The sequence below is a fragment of the Scardinius erythrophthalmus genome (assembly GCF_964197995.2).
Source record: "Scardinius erythrophthalmus genome assembly, chromosome: 19".
NCBI lineage: Eukaryota > Metazoa > Chordata > Actinopteri > Cypriniformes > Leuciscidae > Scardinius > Scardinius erythrophthalmus.
In genome coordinates this window covers 39,891,830-39,919,570 of record NC_138239.1, presented here as the reverse complement: position 1 = coordinate 39,919,570, position 27,741 = coordinate 39,891,830, and the positions used below count along the sequence as shown (strand labels likewise).

The following is a 27,741-nucleotide window of genomic DNA, read 5'->3' as shown; positions in this document are numbered from 1 at the left end:
GGTAATCGACTGCTTTACCCTGTCTGCTCATTACTGACGCACTCACCACACATGAGAGAAGGAGAGCCTTTATTCTGCCATCGCTAGTGTCATACTCTGTGTTTCTAGATCATCAAAATACATGAAATTGTGTATCAAACACACACAAACTTTTAAAAAATTCAAGAATGTATAAATAAATTAAAATGTATAAATAGCAGCCTGAAGACAAAACACTCAGTTCACAATATAAGCAATCTCACAGCACCTGTGTTTAAATGTCCAGCAGAAAAACATTTTCAGAATAAATTATTTGTTTCTGTGTTGTGTTGGAGCCGGTTCTGGATCTAAGGGTCTGGTTCTGGAGCTCTGAAGCCAGTTCTGGATCTAAGGGTCTGGTTCTGGAGCTCTGGAACCGGTTCTGGATCTAAGGGTCTGGTTCTGGAGCTCTGGAGCCGGTTCTGGAGCTCAGGGGCCAGTTCTAGAGTTCAGGGGCCGGTTCTGGAGCTCTGGAGCCGGTTCTGGAGCTCTGGAACCGGTTCTGGATCTAAGGGTCTGGTTATGGAGCTCTGGAGCCGGTTCTGGATCTAAGGGTCTGGTTCTGGAGCTCTGGAGCCGGTTCTGGATCTCAGGGGCCAGTTCTAGAGTTCAGGGGCCGGTTCTGGAGCTCTGGAGCCGGTTCTGGAGCTCTGGAACCGGTTCTGGATCTAAGGGTCTGGTTATGGAGCTCTGGAGCCGGTTCTGGATCTAAGGGTCTGGTTCTGGAGCTCTGGAGCCGGTTCTGGAGCTCAGGTGTTGGAGCCTGGAGCTGGTTCTGGATCTAAGGGTCTGGTTCTGGAGCTCTGGAGCCGGTTCTGGAGCTCAGGGGCCAGTTCTAGAGTTCAGGGGCCGGTTCTGGAGCTCTGGAGCCGGTTCTGGAGCTCTGGAACCGGTTCTGGATCTAAGGGTCTGGTTATGGAGCTCTGGAGCCGGTTCTGGATCTAAGGGTCTGGTTCTGGAGCTCTGGAGCCGGTTCTGGATCTCAGGGGCCGGTTCTGGAGCTCTGGAGCCGGTTCTGGAGCTCAGGTGTTAGAGCCCGGAGCTGGTTCTGGATCTAAGGGTCTGGTTCTGGAGCTCTGGAGCCGGTTCTGGAGCTCAGGGGCCAGTTTTAGAGTTCAGGGGCCAGTTCTGGAGCTCAGGGGCCGGTTCTGGAGCTCTGGAGCCGGTTCTGGAGCTCAGGGGCCAGTTCTAAATCTCAGGGGCCGGTTCTGGATCTCAGGAGCCGGTTCTGGATCTCAGGTGTTGAAGCCCGGAGCCGGTTCTGGAGCTCAGGTGTTGGAGCCGGTTCTGGATCTCAGGAGCCGGTTCTGGAGCTCAGGTACCGCAGCACGGGCCCCGGCAGCGGCAGCGAGTCGATGGACCTCAGTCTCCGGGTCCCCAGCTGCTCTCGGACCCTCAGCCGGCACAGGTGCATCAGGGGCCGAGGGGACGCTGCAAACACACACACACACACACACACACACACACTCATCATCACACGTAACTGACCCGAGTGTTAATGTGTGTATGAAAGTCTCAAAATCAACAAACACAACTGAAAATACTAATTCCTAACTGAAGTTGTCTTCTATGTACGAAACAAAGGAAAGCGTGAAAGACAAACAGAATTTATATCATAAAGCCGCTGTGGTTGAACGGTTCCTCCCGATCGGGCTGAGAGTGTCAGGGGAAACAGGAGTAAAGCCGCATGTGTGTCCTTCATCTAATTTGACTGGCAAATGTGTTACGGCTCCTAAAGCAGATCGTGAAGACTCACATGTTCTGTTGCGGATGCTGGGCCACTCGGGAGCGTCGCGGAGCAGAGCCGTGGTTCTGGAGCACAGCTGAACGTTCCCCACACACTCCAGCAGCAGATCCAGGACCTCAGCGGCGGACCGGCTCCAGCGGGGCGACGAGACCCAGGAGCAGAACTGCCACACAACACACAACATTTATTAAACAACAAAAACAACATTTAGAAATGTTACTGGTAGTCTCTGTATGAAGAGTTTCTGGGTGTAATATGTCACAGTTTACTTTATTCTGCTCTCCTCACTCACAGAAATCAACTATAGTGTCCTGATCACACTAGTAAACAAATAATAAAAGTGATATCTGGTGTCTGAATAATGTTTGTTTTGACTCTCGATTGCCTGGGCTTGATATGTTTTTATGAGTCACATTTTCCCTACATCCAAAGAACATCGGGATACAGATTTTTACACCCCGTGCAGCTCTTTGTCTTCAGAATGAATCGTTAATCGCAATTATCTGTATGACAGTTAATATTCAACACCAAATTCCTGATCATGGCAGGCCTGAGAATCCCTGCAGTGAAAGCCTCATCCCCCCGGTTCACTGGCGTCACCTGTAGCCCGGGCTCCGAGCGGCTCCGGCCGGCGGGCTCCTCCCGCGCGGGTGTGTGTGTGTGTGGTGTGAAGCAGGGCCGGGCGTCGCAGCCGTGCTCCAGCAGACAGCGCAGGACGCTGAGGGTGTGTGTGTGTGTGAGCAGCGCGGGGAGGGCCTCCACACGGGCCCCGTGCTCCAGCAGCAGCGCTACGCTCTCCACACAGCCCCGCTCCGCCGCTAGCAGCAGCACCGGCTCCGCGTCAGGGTCGGCTCCGGCCCTCAGCAGCTCCGCGGCCGCCTGCGTGTTCCCGGCGGAGACGGCCCCGAGCAGAGCCGAGCCGCAGCCGGAGGAGCGCCGCATGTTGACGTCACAGCCCGAGCGGATCAGCACGCGCAGGGTGTTCAGCTGGTTGTGCTCCGCGGACAGATGGAGCGGAGACACGCCACTCTCCCGTAACCGCACGCGGCTGCTGAGCGGCAGCAACAGGGAAACTATCCTGTGGGAAACATGAGGAACGCGCTTAATACAGCAAACAATCATTCTTTCAGTCAAGACACTATTGAAAATGCTAGTTGATGTTATCAAATTGAACTAAAACTTGTAGATTTTGATCACAACTTCCCAAATTGATCATTTTTTTCCACCTCGTTACACTCGTGTTTGCAGTCAAAAATCACCAGCCTACAAAAAACTGTGTGTAACTGTGTGTTATTGCCACATATTAGATTCAATCTTTTGATCAACTGGTTTTCTTACTCTGAAATGTTAATTGTGAAATTGAGAGATGAAAGCATGCTGATGACCAGAGGTGGACAAAGTACACAACTTCCTTACTTGAGTGAAAGTACAGATACTAATGGTCAAATATTACTCCGTTACAAGTAAAAGTTGTAAAGACCGATTTTTACTTAAGTAAAAGTACAGAAGTACTTGTTTTTAAAAGTACTTAAGTATCAAAAGTAAAAAATAAATGTCAATGCATTGTTTTATTATTGTTGCATTGTTGTGTGTAATACTTTTTCAGTACCTTATGCCTCTGAATCTATGCCTACCTACCCTCATATATAATATCTAATATCACATTTATTTCTAGAACACAGTTCCAGTAGTGGGATTGAATAAGTCCCTCAATAACGTCCGGTTTCAGACACCCAAATGGCTGTTCCCTCAAAGAGTGCCCTATTTAAAGTTTTTTTTGGCTTTTAGTATGAATGTGTTAGCCTTACTGTTATCTATAAGCTAGTGTGCTCCAAAACAATGACAAGATTTGAATTTAGAAGATCAAACCCAACGTTGAGAATGAAAATCAATTCTGTGATGTCAGAATCCAACATCAGATTGACGTTAATCTCCAATGTTGGACAGACGTTCCAACCAAAATCCAACGTCGGATGCTGACGTCAACCCGACTTTCATTTCTAACCAAAATGCAACCCCTGACTAACGTTACTACTTTCTACTCGAGGACCTTGACACAAATGTAGTGGAGTAAAAAGTACGATATTTGTCTTTCAAATGTAGTGAAGTTAAAGTAAAAAGTTTCCAGAGAAAATAATACTCAAGTAAAGTACAGATACTCAAAAGTATACATAAGTACAGTACTCAAGTAAATGCACTTTGTTACTGTCCACCTCTGCTGATGACCCGAGTCTGTGACAGAGTCGTGAGTCTGATGTGAAACTCGAGGTCAGGGACCGGATCTGTTCTGTGGGACTGGAGTCAGTCCTAGAGCCTCCGAATAAATCTTTAGGATGCGTTTGGATCGATTCCTTTCCTAGAGCTGCTCCTGTCTGACTTTAAGGAAACCGCGAGCTGTGAAATATGATACACCGATGTTTTGCCAGATGAGAAGTTTATCTATGTATCATTTTTTTACTCTTAATTCCTTTTATAACTGCTTTTATTTTCCTTGCTTTTATTTTGTGATTATTTTAATTCCTTTCTGTGTAAAGCACTTTGAATTGCCATAATGTATGAAATGTGCTTTGCCTTGCCTTCTGTTCCAGCACAGGTTGTGATTTGTTGGACCTGTTTTTTTATGAGAATAATCTTGAGCTCAGATCTACGGAACATGACATGCAAGAAAAAAAAAAAAAATAAATCGTGCGCACGATATAGCCTAATATTCTTTTCCTGAAAGTCATGTGCGGGGCTCCGAGAGGCATATGATCAATCAGCTCCAACAAACAAAACCTGTGCTGAAAGAAAACGCCTCGATTACGACTGAAACCTCGGTTCCCTGACGAGGGAAGAGTCGCTGCGTCGATTGACGCTGAGGGAACACTTCGCGTGATGAACCAGTGTCCTGGTTCGTGACGTCACCCGCCTCTAACGTTCTGCCGCACCATTGGACTGATTTCACATGTGCTTCAAGACGTCATCACACGAAGCATTGCCTCAGAGTCAATCGAGAACAAGCTGATCAAACGACTGAATCCAATATTTGATGATGATAATATAGCATAACGAGAGATATATAAGCAATCTTTGAGCCGGAAACACCAAATGATGTGAAGGGTTTTGAAAGCAGAGCTGAGTGACAGTGAGCATGTGGTGTTTGTGTCAGCTGTCGAGCCACCGTCAGGCGTCACACGCAGCTGCTGATCCCAGGCCTGTTCCCGGAGATCTGCAGAGTTCTGCAGCCGTGATCACACACACCTGGAGCAGCTGATGAAGATCAGGTGTGTGTGTGCCAGATCTCCAGGAGCAGGTGTGGTGTGTGATCAGACTCAAGATCTCCAGGAGCAGGTGTGGTGTGTGATCAGACTCACTCCTCGTGCCCGTGCTGGCTGGCGATGTGCAGTGGCAGAAGGCCGGCACTGCAGGGTTTGTTGGCGTCGGCGTGATGCTGGAGCAGAAGCTTGACGGTTTCCCCGTGCCCGTGTCTGCAGGCTTCCGTTAAAGCCGTGTTTCCATCACACGTCTGGAGGTTCACACCGGCACCTGGCAGGACAAAACACACAAGCCATCCTTTAACATCGGGAAATAAATGTCCTATGAACACAAACGATGTCCTGTCTTGTTTATATAAAGAGTGTACAAAATACTCAAAAATAGTCTTAAACTTCTTTGCCAAATTAAATATTATATGAGCTGTTTATTTTTATTGGGTTTGTCAGTTTTGGGATACACCAACAAGTATTGTGAATATTTAGCCTATATTAAGCTGTAATTAAGTAAGGGTTAGTTCATTTAAACATCTATGTTATTGATAAATGTACAATTACCTTACATTAAAGAAAAATACGAGTTTGATTTGTCTTATTTCTCTATTTGTCTTAAAATAAGGGGATTGACAAGTGCAATCAAGCTACATATACAGCTAAATATTGTGTTTTTAGTGTTTTTCACAATGAAAATCATTTCAGTAAATTGTCAAGATTAAGATGTATGATTTTAATTGTTAAATGCAGTGGGAAGGTCGAGACCTCTGACAGACTGAAATCACAATTTTATAGATTTAGGGTTTGTTTGTTTAGGGTTTAAAACTAGCTTTGTTTTAAACTTGTTAATTTTATGTTAGAAAAAAGTTTATAATATTTCGAACAGGTCTTGCTACAGAAAACATGGAATTTGTGCTTCTAAAGTTTTTAAGAACAGTCACATGACACCAAAGTCAAGCCTATTGCTTAAACTACTATTCTCATTAACATATGATTTTAAAGTCATTGGATTTTTTGAGAGAATCCAAAAGCATGAGGTTCAGTACCGTTCCGGATCAGGTACGCAAGCGCTTCTGTCCGTCCGTGTCGTGCAGCTTCGATGGCGGGTGTGACGTCGTCAGCGTTACGGGCGTCTACGGCGGCTCTGGCCTGCAGGAGCATCTGGCAGAGTGCGATGTTGTTCCTTCTCGCGGCTTCATGCAGTGCCGTCCAACCTCGCCGACAGCGCTGATTCACTGACGCTCCACACGCTAGCAGCAGCTCCACCATACCGACACACTCCAGCTCACACGCTGCACATGAGGAGAAACACACACACACGTTTACTCCATACCGACACACTCCTGCTCGCACGCTGCACATGAGGAGAAACACACACACACGTTTACTCCATACCGACACACTCCTGCTCGCACGCTGCACATGAGAAACACACACACACACGTTTACTCCATACCGACACACTCCTGCTCGCACGCTGCACATGAGAAACACACACACACACGTTTACTCCATACCGACACACTCCTGCTCGCACGCTGCACATGAGAAACACACACACACACGTTTACTCCATACCGACACACTCCTGCTCGCACGCTGCACATGAGAAACACACACACACGTTTACTCCATACCGACACACTCCTGCTCACACGCTGCACATGAGAAACACACACACACGTTTACTCCATACCGACACACTCCTGCTCACACGCTGCACATGAGAAACACACATACACGTTTACTCCATACCGACACACTCCTGCTCACACGCTGCACATGAGAAACACACACACACGTTTACTCCATACCGACACACTCCTGCTTGCACGCTGCACATGAGAAACACACACACACACGTTTACTCCATACCGACACACTCCTGCTCGCACGCTGCACATGAGAAACACACACACACGTTTACTCCATACCGACACACTCCTGCTCGCACGCTGCACATGAGAAACACACACACACACGTTTACTCCATACCGACACACTCCTGCTCGCACGCTGCACATGAGAAACACACACACACACGTTTACTCCATACCGACACACTCCTGCTCGCACGCTGCACATGAGAAACACACACACACACGTTTACTCCATACCGACACACTCCTGCTCGCACGCTGCACATGAGAAACACACACACACGTTTACTCCATACCGACACACTCCTGCTCACACGCTGCACATGAGAAACACACACACACACGTTTACTCCATACCGACACACTCCTGCTCGCACGCTGCACATGAGAAACACACACACACACGTTTACTCCATACCGACACACTCCTGCTCGCACGCTGCACATGAGAAACACACACACACACGTTTACTCCATACCGACACACTCCTGCTCGCACGCTGCACATGAGAAACACACACACACGTTTACTCCATACCGACACACTCCTGCTCGCACGCTGCACATGAGAAACACACACACACGTTTACTCCATACCGACACACTCCTGCTCACACGCTGCACATGAGAAACACACACACACGTTTACTCCATACCGACACACTCCTGCTCACACGCTGCACATGAGAAACACACACACACGTTTACTCCATACCGACACACTCCTGCTTGCACGCTGCACATGAGAAACACACACACACACGTTTACTCCATACCGACACACTCCTGCTCGCACGCTGCACATGAGAAACACACACACACGTTTACTCCATACCGACACACTCCTGCTCGCACGCTGCACATGAGAAACACACACACACACGTTTACTCCATACCGACACACTCCTGCTCGCACGCTGCACATGAGAAACACACACACACACGTTTACTCCATACCGACACACTCCTGCTCACACGCTGCACATGAGAAACACACACACACACGTTTACTCCATACCGACACACTCCTGCTCGCACGCTGCACATGAGGAGAAACACACACACACGTTTACTCCATACCGACACACTCCTGCTCACACGCTGCACATGAGAAACACACACACACACGTTTACTCCATACCGACACACTCCAGCTCACACGCTGCACATGAGAAACACACACACACACGTTTACTCCATACCGACACACTCCAGCTCACACGCTGCACATGAGAAACACACACACACACGATTACTCCATACCGACACACTCCTGCTCGCACGCTGCACATGAGAAACACACACACACACGTTTACTCCATACCGACACACTCCTGCTCACACGCTGCACATGAGAAACACACACACACATTTACTCCATACCGACACACTCCTGCTCACACGCTGCACATGAGGAGAAACACACACACACGTTTACTCCATACCGACACACTCCTGCTCACACGCTGCACATGAGAAACACACACACACGTTTACTCCATACCGACACACTCCTGCTCACACGCTGCACATGAGAAACACACACACACGTTTACTCCATACCGACACACTCCTGCTCACACGCTGCACATGAGAAACACACACACACGTTTACTCCATACCGACACACTCCTGCTCGCACGCTGCACATGAGAAACACACACACACGATTACTCCATACCGACACACTCCTGCTCACACGCTGCACATGAGAAACACACACACACGTTTACTCCATACCGACACACTCCTGCTCGCACGCTGCACATGAGAAACACACACACACGTTTACTCCATACCGACACACTCCTGCTCGCACGCTGCACATGAGGAGAAACACACACACACGTTTACTCCATACCGACACACTCCTGCTCACACGCTGCACATGAGGAGAAACACACACACACACGTTTACTCCATACCGACACACTCCTGCTCACACGCTGCACATGAGGAGAAACACACACACACGTTTACTCCATACCGACACACTCCTGCTCACACGCTGCACATGAGAAACACACACACACGTTTACTCCATACCGACACACTCCTGCTCGCACGCTGCACATGAGGAGAAACACACACACACACGTTTACTCCATACCGACACACTCCTGCTCACACGCTGCACATGAGAAACACACACACACGTTTACTCCATACCGACACACTCCTGCTCACACGCTGCACATGAGAAACACACACACGTTTACTCCATATCGACACACTCCTGCTCGCACGCTGCACATGAGGAGAAACACACACACACGTTTACTCCATACCGACACACTCCTGCTCACACGCTGCACATGAGAAACACACACACACGTTTACTCCATACCGACACACTCCTGCTCGCACGCTGCACATGAGGAGAAACACACACACACACGTTTACTCCATACCGACACACTCCTGCTCACACGCTGCACATGAGAAACACACACACACGTTTACTCCATACCGACACACTCCAGCTCGCACGCTGCACATGTGGAGAAACACACACACACGTTTACTCCATACCGACACACTCCTGCTCGCACGCTGCACATGAGGAGAAACACACACACACACGTTTACTCCATACCGACACACTCCAGCTCACACGCTGCACATGAAACACACACACACACGTTTACTCCATATCGACACACTCCAGCTCACACGCTGCACATGAGAAACACACACACACGTTTACTCCATATCGACACACTCCTGCTCGCACGCTGCACATGAGGAGAAACACACACACACGTTTACTCCATACCGACACACTCCTGCTCACACGCTGCACATGAGAAACACACACACACGTTTACTCCATACCGACACACTCCAGCTCGCACGCTGCACATGTGGAGAAACACACACACACGTTTACTCCATACCGACACACTCCTGCTCACACGCTGCACATGAGAAACACACACACACGTTTACTCCATATCGACACACTCCTGCTCACACGCTGCACATGTGGAGAAACACACACACACCTTTACTCCATACCGACACACTCCTGCTCACACGCTGCACATGAGAAACACACACACACGTTTACTCCATACCGACACACTCCTGCTCGCACGCTGCACATGAGGAGAAACACACACACACACGTTTACTCCATACCGACACACTCCAGCTCACACGCTGCACATGAGAAACACACACACACGTTTACTCCATACCGACACACTCCTGCTCGCACGCTGCACATGAGGAGAAACACACACACACACGTTTACTCCATACCGACACACTCCAGCTCACACGCTGCACATGAGAAACACACACACACGTTTACTCCATACCGACACACTCCAGCTCACACGCTGCACATGAGAAACACACACACACGTTTACTCCATATCGACACACTCCTGCTCGCACTTCACATGAGGAGAAACACACACACACACGTTTACTCCATACCGACACACTCCAGCTCACACGCTGCACATGAGAAACACACACACACGTTTACTCCATATCGACACACTCCTGCTCGCACGCTGCACATGAGGAGAAACACACACACACACGTTTACTCCATACCGACACACTCCAGCTCACACGCTGCACATGAGAAACACACACACACGTTTACTCCATACCGACACACTCCTGCTCGCACGCTGCACATGAGGAGAAACACACACACACACGTTTACTCCATACCGACACACTCCAGCTCACACGCTGCACATGAGAAACACACACACACGTTTACTCCATACCGACACACTCCAGCTCACACGCTGCACATGAGAAACATACACACACGTTTACTCCATATCGACACACTCCTGCTCGCACTTCACATGAGGAGAAACACACACACACACGTTTACTCCATACCGACACACTCCAGCTCACACGCTGCACATGAGAAACACACACACACGTTTACTCCATATCGACACACTCCTGCTCGCACGCTGCACATGAGAAACACACACACACGTTTACTCCATATCGACACACTCCTGCTCACACGCTGCACATGTGGAGAAACACACACACACGTTTACTCCATACCGACACACTCCTGCTCACACGCTGCACATGAGGAGAAACACACACACACACACACACGTTTACTCCATACCGACACACTCCAGCTCACACGCTGCACATGAGGAGAAACACACACACACGTTTACTCCATATCGACACACTCCTGCTCGCACGCTGCACATGAGAAACACACACACACGTTTACTCCATACCGACACACTCCTGCTCACACGCTGCACATGAGAAACACACACACACGTTTACTCCATACCGACACACTCCTGCTCACACGCTGCACATGAGAAACACACACACACGCGTTTACTCCATACCGACACACTCCTGCTCGCACGCTGCACATGAGAAACACACACACACGTTTACTCCATACCGACACACTCCTGCTCACACGCTGCACATGAGGAGAAACACACACACACGTTTACTCCATACCGACACACTCCAGCTCACACGCTGCACATGAGAAACACACACACACGTTTACTCCATACCGACACACTCCTGCTCACACGCTGCACATGAGAAACACACACACACACGTTTACTCCATACCGACACACTCCTGCTCACACGCTGCACATGAGAAACACACACACACGTTTACTCCATACCGACACACTCCTGCTCACACGCTGCACATGAGAAACACACACACACGTTTACTCCATACCGACACACTCCTGCTCACACGCTGCACATGAGAAACACACACACACGTTTACTCCATACCGACACACTCCTGCTCACACGCTGCACATGAGAAACACACACACACGTTTACTCCATACCGACACACTCCTGCTCACACGCTGCACATGAGAAACACACACACACGTTTACTCCATACCGACACACTCCTGCTCACACGCTGCACATGAGAAACACACACACACGTTTACTCCATACCGACACACTCCAGCTCACACGCTGCACATGAGAAACACACACACACGTTTACTCCATATCGACACACTCCTGCTCGCACGCTGCACATGAGAAACACACACACACGTTTACTCCACACCGACACACTCCTGCTCACACGCTGCACATGAGAAACACACACACACGTTTACTCCATACCGACACACTCCTGCTCACACGCTGCACATGAGAAACACACACACACGTTTACTCCATATCGACACACTCCTGCTCACACGCTGCACATGAGAAACACACACACACGTTTACTCCATACCGACACACTCCTGCTCACACGCTGCACATGAGAAACACACACACACACGTTTACTCCATACCGACACACTCCTGCTCACACGCTGCACATGAGAAACACACACACACGTTTACTCCATATCGACACACTCCTGCTCGCACGCTGCACATGAGAAACACACAAACACGTTTACTCCATACCGACACACTCCTGCTCACACGCTGCACATGAGAAACACACACACACGTTTACTCCATACCGACACACTCCTGCTCACACGCTGCACATGAGAAACACACACACACGTTTACTCCATACCGACACACTCCTGCTCACACGCTGCACATGAGGAGAAACACACACACACGTTTACTCCATACCGACACACTCCAGCTCGCACGCTGCACATGAGAAACACACACACACACGTTTACTCCATACCGACACACTCCTGCTCACACGCTGCACATGAGAAACACACAAACACGTTTACTCCATATCGACACACTCCTGCTCGCACGCTGCACATGAGAAACACACACACACGTTTACTCCATATCGACACACTCCTGCTCGCACGCTGCACATGAGAAACACACAAACACGTTTACTCCATATCGACACACTCCTGCTCGCACGCTGCACATGAGAAACACACACACACGTTTACTCCATACCGACACACTCCTGCTCACACGCTGCACATGAGAAACACACACACACGTTTACTCCATACCGACACACTCCTGCTCGCACGCTGCACATGAGAAACACACACACACGTTTACTCCATACCGACACACTCCTGCTCGCACGCTGCACATGAGAAACACACACACACGTTTACTCCATACCGACACACTCCTGCTCGCACGCTGCACATGAGAAACACACACACACGTTTACTCGAATATTCGATCGCTTACTTCAAAAGCACTCGTTGTTAACGATATGATTTCAGATAATAACCTAGATGTGCTGTGTTTGACAGAAACCTGGCTAAAACCAAACGATTACATTACTTTAAATGAATCAACCCCGCAAGATTACTGTTATAAACATGAGCCTCGTCTGAAACGCAAAGGGGGTGGTGTTGCTGTAATTTATAGTAATAGTTTCAAAACCACTAAGAAATCAAGTTTTAAATATAATTCTTTTGAAGCATTGGTGCTTAATGTAAAAATATATAGTGTAAACGATAAATCACGTTTGAGATTTGTGCTGGCTACTGTATACAGGCCACCAGGGCACCATACTGACTTTATCAAAGAATTTGCGGACTTTCTATCAGAATTAATATTGACTGCAGATAAAGTACTAATTGTTGGTGATTTTAATATACACATCGATAATGAAAAAGATGCATTGGGATTGGCATTTAAAGACATTGTAAATTCAATTGGTGTTAGACAACACGTGTCAGGACCTACTCATCGTCGTAATCATACTCTAGATCTAATATTATCACATGGAATAGATGTTGATGCCGTTGAAATTCTGCAGCAGAGCGATGACATCTCAGATCATTATCTAGTCTCGTGTAAACTTCATTTAGCCAAAGCTGCAAAGCCGACTCCGTGTTACAAATATGTTAGACCTATCACTTCTGCTACTAAAGATTGCTTTATTAATAATCTTCCTAATCAGTTTCATCATCTCAGCATCTCAGATAGCTTAGAAGAACTAGATATTACAACAGAAACGTTTAACTCTCTCTTTTCCAGCACTTTAGACACAGTTGCTCCGTTGCGCTTAAAGAAGATTAAAGAAAATAGTCCAACGCCGTGGTACAATGAGCACACTCGGGCCCTTAAGAGAGCAGCTAGAAAAATGGAGCGCAACTGGAAGAAAACAAAACTAGAGGTATTTCGCATTTCATGGAAGGAGAGCTCTATTGCTTACAGAGAGGCTTTAAAAGCTGCTAGATCTGCTTATTTTTCAACCCTATTAGAAGAAAATAAACATAATCCTAGGTATTTATTTGAAACGGTGGCTAAACTAACGAAAAATAAAGCTTCAAGCCCAGAATTTTCCAAGCAACACAGCAGTAATGTCTTTATGAACTTCTTCAATTATAAGATTGATAATATCAGGGACAAAATTATAACTATGCAACAGTCTACTACAGTATCGCATCAGGCAGTGCATTGTAGTCTCCCTGAGGAAAAATTTGATTCATTCGTTGCTATAGGAGAGGAAGAATTTACTAAACTCATTAAATCATCTAAATCTACAACATGTATGTTAGACCCTATACCGACTAAGCTACTGAAAGAAATACTTCCAGAGGTCATAGATCCTCTTCTTAATATCATTAATTCGTCTTTGTCTCTAGGATACGTACCAAAAAACTTTAAGCTGGCTATGATTAAACCGCTTGTTAAAAAAACGCAACTTGATCCTACAGAATTAGTCAATTACAGGCCGATCTCGAATCTACCTTTTCTGTCAAAGATACTAGAAAAGGCAGTATCCTCACAACTAAGTTCCTTTCTTGAAAGAAATGATATCTGCGAGGATTTCCAGTCAGGATTTAGACCGTACCATAGTACCGAGACAGCTCTCGTTAGAGTCACAAATGATTTGCTCTTATCATCCGATCGTGGTTGTATCTCGCTATTAGTGTTACTCGATCTTAGTGCTGCATTTGATACCATCGACCACAACGTTCTTTTAAATAGATTAGAACATTATGTTGGCATTAGTGGAATTGCACTAGCATGGTTTAAATCATACTTATCTGACCGTTATCAGTTTGTAGCAGTAAATGATAAGATGTCTCATCGATCACAAGTTCAGTATGGCGTACCACAAGGCTCAGTACTAGGACCGCTGCTGTTCACTCTGTACATGCTACCCTTAGGAGATATCATTAGGAAACATGGCATTAGCTTTCACTGTTATGCCGATGATACTCAGCTCTATATTTCTTCAAAACCTATCGAAACTTATCAATTCACAAAATTAATGGAATGCATAGGGGATATAAAAAATTGGATGACTTGTAATTTCCTACTTCTAAATTCTGAAAAAACAGAGTTTCTAATTATTGGACAAAAAATTTCCTCACGTAATAACCTAGAATACTGTCTAACACTTGATGGCTGCTCTGTTAAGTCTTCGTCGTCGGTTAGGAACCTGGGTGTGCTCTTTGATACCAATCTTTCATTTGAAAGTCACGTGTCTAGTATCTGTAAAACTGCATTTTTACATCTTAAAAATATATCTAAATTACGCCATATGTTCTCATTGACAAATGCGGAACAATTAGTTCATGCGTTCATGACCTCAAGGCTAGATTATTGTAATGCTCTACTGGGTGGTTGCCCTGCACGCTTAATAAACAAACTACAGCTGGTTCAAAACGCAGCAGCTCGAGTTCTTACCAGAACCAGGAAGTATGACCATATTAGCCCGGTTCTGTCAAAACTGCATTGGCTCCCTATTAAACATCGCATCAATTTTAAAATATTGCTGATCACTTACAAAGCACTAAATGGTTTAGCTCCGCAGTACTGGAGCGAGCTCTTAACGCATTATAGTCCTTCACGTCTATTGCGATCTCAAAACTCCGGCCAGTTGATAATACCTAGAATATCTAAATCGACTGCTGGCGGTAGATCCTTCTCCTATTTAGCACCAAAACTCTGGAACAGTCTTCCTACCATTGTCCGGGAAGCAGACACACTCTGTCAGTTCAAAGCCAGATTAAAGACACATCTCTTTGACCTAGCTTTCACATAATACATTATAGACTTCTATAATTTAATGTTAGGCTGCATAGATTAGGTCAGCCGGAACCGGGAACACTTCCCAAAAATCCTGATGTACTCGTTACATCATGAGAAGAATGGCATCTACGCTAATTTTAGTGTCTGTGTTTATCCCGAGGTTTTCCTGCAGCCTGCCGGATCCAGGCCGTATTCAGATCTGACGAAGGACCTTCGCCTGGACTGATAACAACGCAGTGCTGAAGTGCCAACTAGTCTCTCCCTATGGAGGATCCCACTACCACTCTACAGATAAGGCGTTGTCGGGAAAATCCGTTTCGCGTTCCTACCCCAAAGCAACAAAATAAAATAAAATTCTTTATCAAAATTTATAGGGAAAGACAAGTACTTTGTTTAGGCTTGGCTTGTAGGGAATTCCAAACCTGCATATATTCAAACGCACATAACTATAGAACCCATTCTAAATGCGCATGTGAACGCCATCAGTGTTTCTCACAGGTTCGCATTTAAAGTCTGTGTAGAGAGAATGGTGTCGTCTTAGCGGCCCCTAATTTAATAACAAATGATCATTGCGACGGAAGCAAATAAATCAAAACTAACTTTAGATGGAAATAACTTAACTCTGCTGTAAAGCCGAAACAATCTCTGTTGCCTTAAATTATACGCTTATCTCTGTAAAGCTGCTTTGAAACAATCTACATTGTTAAAAGCGCTATATAAATGAAGATGACTTGACTTGACTTGACTCCATACCGACACACTCCAGCTCACACGCTGCACATGAGAAACACACACACACATTTACTCCATACCGACACACTCCTGCTCACACGCTGCACATGAGAAACACACACACACATTTACTCCATACCGACACACTCCTGCTCACACGCTGCACATGAGAAACACACACACACACGTTTACTCCATACCGACACACTCCTGCTCACACGCTGCACATGAGAAACACACACACACATTTACTCCATACCGACACACTCCTGCTCACACGCTGCACATGAGAAACACACACACACACGTTTACTCCATACCGACACACTCCTGCTCACACGCTGCACATGAGAAACACACACACACGTTTACTCCATACCGACACACTCCTGCTCACACGCTGCACATGAGAAACACACACACACACGTTTACTCCATACAGACACACTCCAGCTCGCACGCTGCACATGAGGAGAAACACACACACACACGTTTACTCCATACCGACACACTCCTGCTCACACGCTGCACATGAAACACACACACACACGTTTACTCCATACCGACACACTCCAGCTCGCACGCTGCACATGAGAAACACACACACACGTTTACTCCATACCGACACACTCCTGCTCACACGCTGCACATGAGAAACACACACACACGTTTACTCCATACCGACGCACTCCTGCTCACACGCTGCACATGAGAAACACACACACACGTTTACTCCATACCGACACACTCCAGCTCACACGCTGCACATGAGAAACACACACACACACACGTTTACTCCATACCGACGAACTCCTGCTCACACGCTGCACATGAGAAACACACACACACACGTTTACTCCATACCGACACACTCCTGCTCACACGCTGCACATGAGAAACACACACACACGTTTACTCCATACAGACACACTCCTGCTCGCACGCTGCACATGAGGAGAAACACACACACACACGTTTACTCCATACCGACACACTCCTGCTCACACGCTGCACATGAGAAACACACACACACGTTTACTCCATACCGACACACTCCTGCTCACACGCTGCACATGAGAAACACACACACACGTTTACTCCATACAGACACACTCCAGCTCGCACGCTGCACATGAGGAGAAACACACACACACGTTTACTCCATACCGACACACTCCTGCTCACACGCTGCACATGAGGAGAGAGGAAAGGAAGCGATTTCCTGTGGGAAATGAATCCCACAGGAATGCAGACATTCTGATAAAATGACCTGAATGACCCGAATGAAGCGAATAACCTGAATGACCCGAAAGACCTGTATGAGCTGAACGACCCCTGAATGACCCAAAAGACCTGTATGACCCCTGAACGACCTGACTGACCCGAATGATCCAAATGAACGCACCTTTATAAAGTGGCGTCTCTTTGTTCTTGTTGCTGATATCAGGGTCGGCTCCTGCCTCCAGAAGAATCCTCACACAGTCCAGGTGTCGCCCGTGAACCGCGATCATCAGAGCCGTCTGTTCCTGAAGCGTACGCTTGTCCACACACACGCCTCGAGCTGCACACACACACATCATTAATCAGCACACGCATCAGGTCTGCTGTAGATGACCAATGACTAGCACAGTAAAACACAACACTAGAGCGGCTCAACATGTTCAACAAGTGCATGGAAATTCCTCAGAAAGGTTAGAGAGAAACAGCCTGTGGCACTTCAAGTGTGTGTGAGACAGTGATTTAGAACTCAAGTGTGTGTGAGACAGTGATTTAGAACTCGTGTGTGTGTGAGACAGTGATTTAGAACTCAAGTGTGTGTGAGACAGTGATTTAGAACTCAAGTGTGTGTGAGACAGTGATTTAGAACTCGTGTGTGTGTGAGACAGTGATTTAGAACTCAAGTGTGTGTGAGACAGTGATTTAGAACTCAAGTGTGTGTGAGACAGTGATTTACCTTTCAGCAGCGCTTGAACACAGAGTGTCTGCCCGCAGTGAGCGGCTTCATGCAGTGCCGTCCAGTCGTCAGCGTCACACACCGATGCTAGTGCCCTCACTTGCTGCACATCTCCTCTCCTCACCGCACAGATCAGCCTGAGAGAGAACAGATCATCACTGACCGGGGCTAGTCGTCACAGGGGATCAGAGGCCGGGGCTAGTCGTCACAGGGGCTCAGAGGCCGGGGCTAGTCGTCACAGGGACTCAGAGACCGGGGCTAGTCGTCACAGGGGCTCAGAGGCCGGGGCTAGTCGTCACAGGGGCTCAGAGGCCGGGGCTAGTCGTCACAGGGACTCAGAGACCGGGGCTAGTCGTCACAGGGGCTCAGAGACGGGGCTAGTCGTCACAGGGGCTCAGAGCCGGGGCTAGTCGTCACAGGGGATCAGAGGCCGGGGCTAGTCGTCACAGGGGCTCAGAGCCGGGGCTAGTCGTCACAGGGGCTCACAGACGGGGCTAGTCGTCACAGGGGCTCAGAGGCCGGGGCTAGTCGTCACAGGGACTCAGAGACCGGGGCTAGTCGTCACAGGGGCTCAGAGACGGGGCTAGTCGTCACAGGGGCTCAGAGCCGGGGCTAGTCGTCACAGGGGCTCAGAGACGGGGCTAGTCGTCACAGGGGCTCAGAGATGGGGCTAGTCGTCACAGGGGCTCACAGATGGGGCTAGTCGTCACAGGGGCTCAGAGGCCGGGGCTAGTCGTCGCAGGGGCTCAGAGGCCGGGGCTAGTCGTCACAGGGGCTCAGAGACGGGGCTAGTCGTCACCGGGGCTCAGAGACGGGGCTAGTCGTCACAGGGGCTCACAGACGGGGCTAGTCGTCACAGGGGCTCAGAGCTGGGGCTAGTCGTCACAGGGGCTCAGAGGCCGGGGCTAGTCGTCACAGGGGCTCAGAGGCCGGGGCTAGTCGTCACAGGGGCTCACAGATGGGGCTAGTCGTCACAGGGGCTCAGAGGCCGGGGCTAGTCGTCACAGGGGCTCACAGACGGGGTTAGTCGTCACAGGGGCTCACAGACGGGGCTAGTCGTCACAGGGGCTCAGAGGCCGGGGCTAGTCGTCACAGGGGCTCACAGATGGGGCTAGTCGTCACAGGGGCTCAGTCTCATAAATGCTTGTTTTCTCCAGCAGTGCTTTTTTAGAAATCTCTTAAACTGAAATATTTTATTGAGTTCTGTCCTCCAGGCTAGATTTACAGTATAATCCTATTTTTGTAATATCTACGAAATAAAATAAACACACAGACATCCATTAAGACTATAGGCTACAATTAAGGCATCTTTTCTCTTAGCATGTTTCATTAATTGTATTTCCTAGTGGTTTAACTGTTCACATGTGGCCATAAAACCCGTAATATGGATTTTAATTGCAGGTTCCAGTGTCACAGCTTACCCCATGCACAGATCACTCGCTATAGCGGTCTCGATGCGAATGTGTCTGAAGAGACATTTAAAACTCAACACATACTGAGAAACACTGAGTGTGACAACTAGCCCCGTCTCCAGAAGATCAACACAGAACACGGAGAGATTTGAGCTGTCACAAAACACCCGATTTAAAGTGACAGCTGAAGGTCATGCAGGAACTAACCTGTCACACACCACCTGTCATATTCTGATAAACTGTATAAACTGAACCATTATTTGAGCTTGTTCTGTTGATGAATAAACTGCCACAGTAACACACACATACACACACACATACACACACTGAAGGACTCACTCTGTCGGCTCGATGTCTCTCTCAGATGATGAGGTTTTCTGCGGCGATGAATTTCGTTTTGTGTCATTTGTTCGAAATAAGGAGATATATTCGGCATAAGTGAATCGTGTCATCGTGTCGTGTTATTGTCACACAGCGCGCGTGGACAGACAAAGGCGCGCGCGCGCGTGTGAGTGTGTGTGTGTGTGTGTGTGTGTGTTCAGCGCTCAGCTGTTCGTTCACTGGGTTAATTTTAGTTCGTCTTGACACGTGAGGACTGGAGTTTACCTTATTTGTCTGTCCACTCCACCAGCTCAGATAATGAGATAATAGCAGCGCTTAGTGGATTACTGAGAAACGAGGAAAACATTATTCATGTTCAGATCACATCAGCTCTTTTGTTTAGATTCCTCGGAAAGAGAAAGAGAAGAAAATACTACATAAGAACTGACACTTCCAGTTCAGATTCTGGATCTGTCATCATTCCAGTGTGTGTGTGATGTCTCGTCACGCGTGTCAGATGATGACGAGTAGTGTTACTGCACATGTCAGCCTTTTTGTTTGTTACATGTTTAGACAAACCGGTTTTCTGCTTATATGCAAATGTGTTAGTGAGGAAATGGTAAAGAAACTATGGATTGTGTGATTAAAATCATGCAGTGTGTTCACATGTGTGACTCCTTATCATGTGTGGTGTTCAGATCTGCTCTGATGCCTTTTATGGACACGATCCTCAGTTCAGCTTCACTTCCACACACACACACACACACACACACACACACACACACACACACACACACACACACACACACACACACACACACACACGCACACACACACACACACACGCACACACACACACACACGCACACACACACACACACGAGACATTTATCATCACTGTCACTGATCACATTCACACTACACACTCACTCGCGCACACACTGAAAACGACACAGCTCAGACCAGTTTCTCTCACACACTCTCAGTTCACATATCATCACACTGTATGATGAATATTAAAGGCCCCAAATGTAACAAAAACATTATCTTTTTGGACTTGCCGTATTTATTATTTGATTATTTTTTATTGAGAAATATACATATTTTGTTAAGAATAAATAGCACTAATCTTACAGGTCGCCTGAAAAAAAGAAAGACTATTTTTGAAATGTAAATTTGCCTACATGTACAGTATTCAGCAGAAGAGTTCTGTCTCACACACACTCTCACACACACTGCAGCAAGGGTGTAGGTTTGATTTTGAAATTGGTGGGGACGGGGACATCCCCTGAAGCTGAGCTGCATCTGTCATTAAAGGGATAGTTCACCCAAAAATGAACATTCTGTCATCATTTACTCTCCCTCAAGTTGTTTTAAACCTGTATGAATTTCTTTCTTCTTCTGAACACAAAAGAAGATATTTTGAAGAATGTCGGTGACCAGACAGTTGATGGACCCCATTGACTTCCATAGTAGAAAAAAACCCCTCAATACTGGTTACCGACATTCTTCAAAATATCTTCTTTTGTGTTCAGCAGAAGAAAGAAATGCATACAGGTTTGAAACAACTTGAGGGAGAGTAAATGATCACAGAATTTTCATTTAAAAGTGAACTTACAGCAATTAACTGTTGGCATATTTGTTTCACATCCAGTGCCGGCCCGTGGGGTTGTGGGGCCCTAGGCAAGATCATGAAAATTGGCCCCACTGGAGTAAAAAACTCTCATAACAATTTTATGAAGGAAGAGAAAGCACATGATATGACAATTTCAATATTTAAGTTTGTAAATGTGTATTAAGTGTAGCATTCAAAAATGAAAAAAATATTTACATGAAACTCAAATAAATTAAATAAAATGTATGAATTGTACATAAATTATAATATATATATATATATATATATATATATATATATATATATATATATATATATATATATATTAGGCTATAGATTGCTCAATATATAAGTTTATAAAAGTGTAACATTCAACATACATATGAAAAAACACTAAGAAACTAAGAGATTTTTAGCATAGCCCTAGCCTAGTACATAAAAGACAGAAAGCACACATAAAAAAATAAAGCATATAAAATAAAGCATAAATTAAAGGTATTTTTGTAAATGCAGTAGTAATTATGCATAATGACTAGAAATGCAGTAGGCTGCTACATTTTAACTTTTTACTGATGATCGCAATAATAAAAATGTTTTGTATTATTTAGAAATGTTTAAATATTAATTTGGAAAGAGGGAGAAACCTGTTTTTAGCGGTAAGGGAGAATGGATGGGGTGGGTTAGGACTGCATGATAATAATGGAACTGATAATCACAATTATTTTGCTCAAAATTATAATAGTGATTATTAATGACCATTATTCTCAGTTGAGAAATTGCAGAAAAAGAGACAGTTAATATAAATTAATTGCATAAATAGCCTATCAAAAGGGGTAAAACGGCCATTTTGAGGTCTGAGATGGTCCACCTTAATTTAAAAAAACTACGATAACTTCATCAGAGGATTAAAATCGATACAAAATGCATGGGTAGATAATTCTTAACACGCTGAATGTGGCCCAATTTTTCCATGTCTGTCTGTCTGTCTGCGATCATGGGCATTGTTACATTTATTAGTAAAACTAATAATAGCCTACAGCAATAAATAACGCACTATTTATAGAAGTCAGAAGAACACACCTTTACTTTGAGCTTGTCTTTATTCCTCAACCATTCTCCTCTTCCTTTTTTCAGCTCCAGAAAGATGGCGTTTGGATGCCATTTCTACCACAGTTTAACATATTATTATTTCAATTAACTAAAAATAGCATTGCTGTATGACTACGACTCTGACGAGACTTCGTGACGTTATGACAGACAAGAGGCAATCCAAATATGTGAAGTCGATATTACCATAGAGATTATAATATTTGGTATTTTATTTTTGACAGCACATTTTCTGTCATGCAAAATGCCTCATATAGGCCTAAGAAATTAAGCATTACTAAAGGGTAAGAGCACCACAAAAAAATAAAAAAAAGTCTCTTGTTTCTAAAACGTGAGCATTTTGGAGAGAAGTGTGGTGGAATCCGTGTGTGTGAATACTGTGATAATTACGGTACTAGGTCTCCCACTATATGTCGGGCGGTATTATGCAAATTAGCATGTGACGAGCTACTGTGTATATTTCTTATGTTTTCGTATTTTATTCGTTCTATTGTTATGTATTTATTAACTTTTTCGTAAATTTGTCATGTTTGAACTATACAGAGCTATCCTTTTTATGTATGTTGTAGGTCTGGGTAATTTATTAGATACTCACCGTCTCTGTGAACTGTATCATGATTAGTCAGGTCCATGCAATGCGTCGGGCTTTTCTGATAACGAAAGTTGAGATGCACGCACCTGAGTGAATTTTTAATATTATGCTTAATTATCGATTTATAAACTATAGTAATTGTTAGATACATGGGCCCCCTCTGGCAAGGCGGGGCCCTAGGCGACCGCCTATGTCGCCTAATGGACGGGCCGGCGCTGTTCACATCAATAATGTCCAGTTTGTCCTGTTGGACATGGCACACAGCTATACTGTTAAGTGTCACTTGTGCCATTGTTCTGAGCCATGTTTTCAGTGTCCTAAGAGCACTGATACTTTTTTCAGCCTCAGCTGATGAGACTGGGATAGGTTTCAACTTCATCAAACTTTCCTCTCATTTCAACAAGACCAAGCAATGTTGTGTTTTTATGTTTTATGGGGACTTTTTACAGACATAATGATTTTATACTGTACAAACGGTATATTATATCCCCCTCTAACCCTGCCTATCACAGAAAACTTTCTGCATTTTTACATTTTCAGCTGTTTTTTTCCAAAAATAAATAAATCCCCACAAGGACAAGTATTTCGGATATTGCCATCTTTGTGGTGACATTTTGTCCCTATAATGTAGTGTTACACACACACACACACACACTTAAGCATACACAATCTCTCTCTCTCTCTCTCTCTCTCTCTCTCTAACGATTGTCAAACTAACGATTGTTCGCCACTTATCCCGCGAATCCAGATTGTAATACAGTAGTAAAAACTGATTTGTCCCGCATTTTTGTGCACAGAACTGTTGATTTCTCCCTAGCTTACCGCATCTAGGTTTCCTTCGGATGAACATTGCCGCTTTACACAAGAGCCACTCACAAGTTAGATAGAAAAAACAAAGCCAATCAGTTTAGCGATGTGTGTTAAGCAGGCGGGACTCAGATATATTAACCGTTTGTGTACCAGGAATTGCGCATTTTTCTCAGAACGCTCTTGTAATAGATTTGAATCTAAATAAGATGTTTCCTGATTAAATAAAATAAGGCTAATACATAAAAACCACAAGACACAACCGGACAACAGTGGTTATATTTATATTTTAAGTTTTGATCGAAATTATTGATAGGGACATATCAGTGTCACTGTATATTGGTAGGGACACGTCCCTAGCGTCCCTACTAAATTCTACGCCCCTGCACTGCAGTGTTTACGTCGAGCATTTCCAACCATCAAAAACAAATACGTCAGAAAGTCTAATAAAACACTGTAAGACAGAAATAGGGACATTCATGTAACTCTAAAACAACACAATACAACCAATCGTTCAAAATACAGGTAAAACTCCTGTGAAAGACAGATATTCCTTCATGTTCACACACACTGACACAGTTCACTTCTGCTGATTATCTTAAAGCTTTACTCGTGAAATCAAAGCCACAGCTTTTAATTTAAACGTCCTTGAAATAGCGAGGAGTGTTTTATTTTTTGTGAAGCAAATAAAACACAACTTTGATAAAGATTTATGATTCGTGTAGTTGTTGATGACTCGACAGCGCCACACTGTGGACACGCAGGTTCTGAGACTACGACACTTCCGCTCAGTTACCATGACAACAGCGGCGCGTCCCCGCGAGCTCATCCTGCTATTGTGTTTCCGAGCAACACTAAAAGCGAGGAATTAAAGAAAGCCATTAAAGAAAACCTCGCTGTTAACGCGCCTCTATCACGCTTACTACAGTCTCTCTGCTTTACTGTGTTTCTCTCGGTCGGGTTCTGCTAACGCACTCATGGATTCCTCGGCTCGAACTTCACCTGCTCTGAAAACTAACGCAGATCTAAAGCTGAAAGTGGAAAACAGAAAGAAAAACGTGTTTGTAACGCAGTTAGAGGAGCACAGGTACTTATACTTTGCAGTATAAGGCTTATACTTTATTGAGTTATAAAGCCAGTTTACTGCGGTGATTTCTCTGTTAATGGTCTGTTGTTTTTGTCATGACAGAGAGCAGAAGGATGAGCATATAAAGCACATTCCTGTAATAACACAGGTGTGTATGAGACCGACAGCACACTACACACACACACACACACACACACACACACACACACAAATAATAATAAATATGTGTACGATTTACTCAGAAATAAATTTCACTCTGAAATAATTACAAAGAACTGTCAATTAGGCTAACACACGTCTTACACAGTGCCTAAACTGTATGATTACTGTAACAAGAACACTATAAAATACAGAGTAATATTAATGAACTACGTGCACTTACTATATGGTTAGGGTCTGTTTTAGGGTTAGTTGCTTGTAATTAAACATAATTTACTGAAATCACTACAGTGAATACATGTAAAATGTATCAAGGACACTGTTTAAAGGGATAGTTCACCCAAAAATGAAAATTAGCCCATGATTTACTCACTCTCAACTCATCCTAGGTGTTTATGACACTCTTCTTTCAGACGAATACACTCAGAGTTATATTAGAAATGTCCTGGCTCTTCTAAGCTTTATAATGGCAGTGAATGGCCGTTTCTGTTTTGAAGTCCATAAAAGTGCATCCATCCATCATAAAGTGCTCCACATGGCCACGGGGTTTAATAAAGGCCTTCTGAAGCACAGCAATGCATTTGTGTAAGAAAAATATCCATATTTAAAAGTAAAATAACTCGCTTCCGGCCAAACGAACATATGGATTCTCTAAAATGACATTTTTTGTATATAACTTGCTGGTGATGTACTGGTGATGTACTGGTGATGTGCTGGTGATGTGCTGGTGATGTGCTGGTGCTGGTGATGTGCTGCAGAGCTCCAGCGGGCTCCTGGAGACGGGCGTGAACACACTGCAGTCCACACTGGTCCTGAAGAAGCGTGTGGAGGTGGACGAGATGAACACGCAGCTGATGGAGAAACGACAGCAGGTTCACGACTGCATGAAGATCCTGCGAGAGAGAAGAGCTCAGCTACAGCAGAGACAGGCCGAGGTGAGCGGGATCAGGGGTTCGGGCCGAGGTGAGCGAGATCAGGGGTTCGGGCCGAGCGGGATCAGGGGTTCGGGCCGAGGCGAGCGGGATCAGGTGTTCGGGCCGAGGCGAGCGGGATCAGGGGTTCGGGCCGAGGCGAGCGGGATCAGGTGTTCGGGCCGAGGCGAGCGGGATCAGGGGTTGGGGCCGAGGTGAGCGAGATCAGGGGTTCGGGCAGAGGCGAGCGGGATCAGGGGTTGGGGCCGAGGCGAGCGGGATCAGGGGTTCGGGCCGAGGCGAGCGAGATCAGGGGTTGGGGCCGAGGCGAGCGGGATCAGGGGTTGGGGCCGAGGCGAGCGGGATCAGGGGTTGGGGCCGAGGCGAGCGGGGTCAGGGGTTGGGGCCGAGGCGAGCGGGATCAGGGGTTGGGGCCGAGGCGAGCGGGATCAGGGGTTGGGCCCGAGGCGAGCGGGATCAGGGGTTCGGGCCGAGGCGAGCGGGGTCAGGGGTTCGGGCCGAGGCGAGCGGGATCAGGGGTTGGGCCCGAGGCGAGCGGGATCAGGGGTTCGGGCCGAGGCGAGCGGGGTCAGGGGTTCGGGCCGATGCGAGCGGGATCAGGGGTTGGGCCCGAGGTGAGCGGGATCAGGGGTTCGGGCCGAGGTGAGCGGGATCAGGGGTTGGGGCCGAGGCGAGCGGGGTCAGGGGTTCGGGCCGAGGCGAGGGAGATCAGGGGTTCGGGCCGAGGTGAGCGGGATCAGGGGTTCGGGCCGAGGTGAGGGAGATCAGGGGTTCGGGCCGAGGCGAGCGGGATCAGGGGTTCGGGCCGAGGCGAGGGAGATCAGGGGTTCGGGCCGAGGCGAGGGAGATCAGGGGTTCGGGCCGAGGTGAGCGGGATCAGGGGTTCGGGCCGAGGCGAGCGGGGTCAGGGGTTCGGGCCGAGGCGAGGGAGATCAGGGGTTCGGGCCGAGGTGAGCGGGATCAGGGGTTCGGGCCGAGGTGAGGGAGATCAGGGGTTCGGGCCGAGGCGAGCGGGGTCAGGGGTTCGGGCCGAGGCGAGGGAGATCAGGGGTTCGGGCCGAGGCGAGGGAGATCAGGGGTTCGGGCCGAGGTGAGCGGGATCAGGGGTTCGGGCCGAGGCGAGCGGGGTCAGGGGTTCGGGCCGAGGCGAGGGAGATCAGGGGTTCGGGCCG

At 46.7% G+C, this 27,741-nt stretch overlaps 2 protein-coding genes across 2 annotated transcripts in view; both read right to left on the bottom strand.

Moving 5' to 3' along the window:
* Positions 1 to 27,741, bottom strand: part of fam98b (family with sequence similarity 98 member B) — a 549,041-nt gene that overhangs the window by 60,304 nt on the left and 460,996 nt on the right. The gene's annotated exons all lie outside the window — the stretch shown is intronic.
* On the bottom strand, positions 53 to 20,496 carry asb2b (ankyrin repeat and SOCS box containing 2b). Its single transcript, XM_081347062.1, has 8 exons — positions 20,289 to 20,496; positions 18,538 to 18,674; positions 17,989 to 18,144; positions 6,057 to 6,302; positions 5,119 to 5,290; positions 2,366 to 2,843; positions 1,775 to 1,928; positions 53 to 1,449 (listed from the first exon to the last, which is right to left on the bottom strand). Exons 1-8 carry the CDS (start codon positions 20,399 to 20,401, stop codon positions 1,313 to 1,315), a joined length of 1,593 nt encoding a protein of 530 aa, XP_081203188.1. The 5' UTR covers positions 20,402 to 20,496; the 3' UTR covers positions 53 to 1,312.

Excerpts from the sequence above, each read along its gene's own strand:
- asb2b (XM_081347062.1), bottom strand. The coding sequence starts at position 20,401 with ATGACACGATTCACTTATGCCGAATATATCTCCTTATTTCGAACAAAT. Across the intron at positions 18,145-18,537 it reads TGTTCAAGCGCTGCTGAAAG|CTCGAGGCGTGTGTGTGGAC; the intron begins GTAAATCACTGT and ends GTGTGTGTGCAG. Across the intron at positions 6,303-17,988 it reads AGAGACGCCACTTTATAAAG|CGTGTGAGCTGGAGTGTGTC; the intron begins GTGCGTTCATTT and ends CCTCATGTGCAG.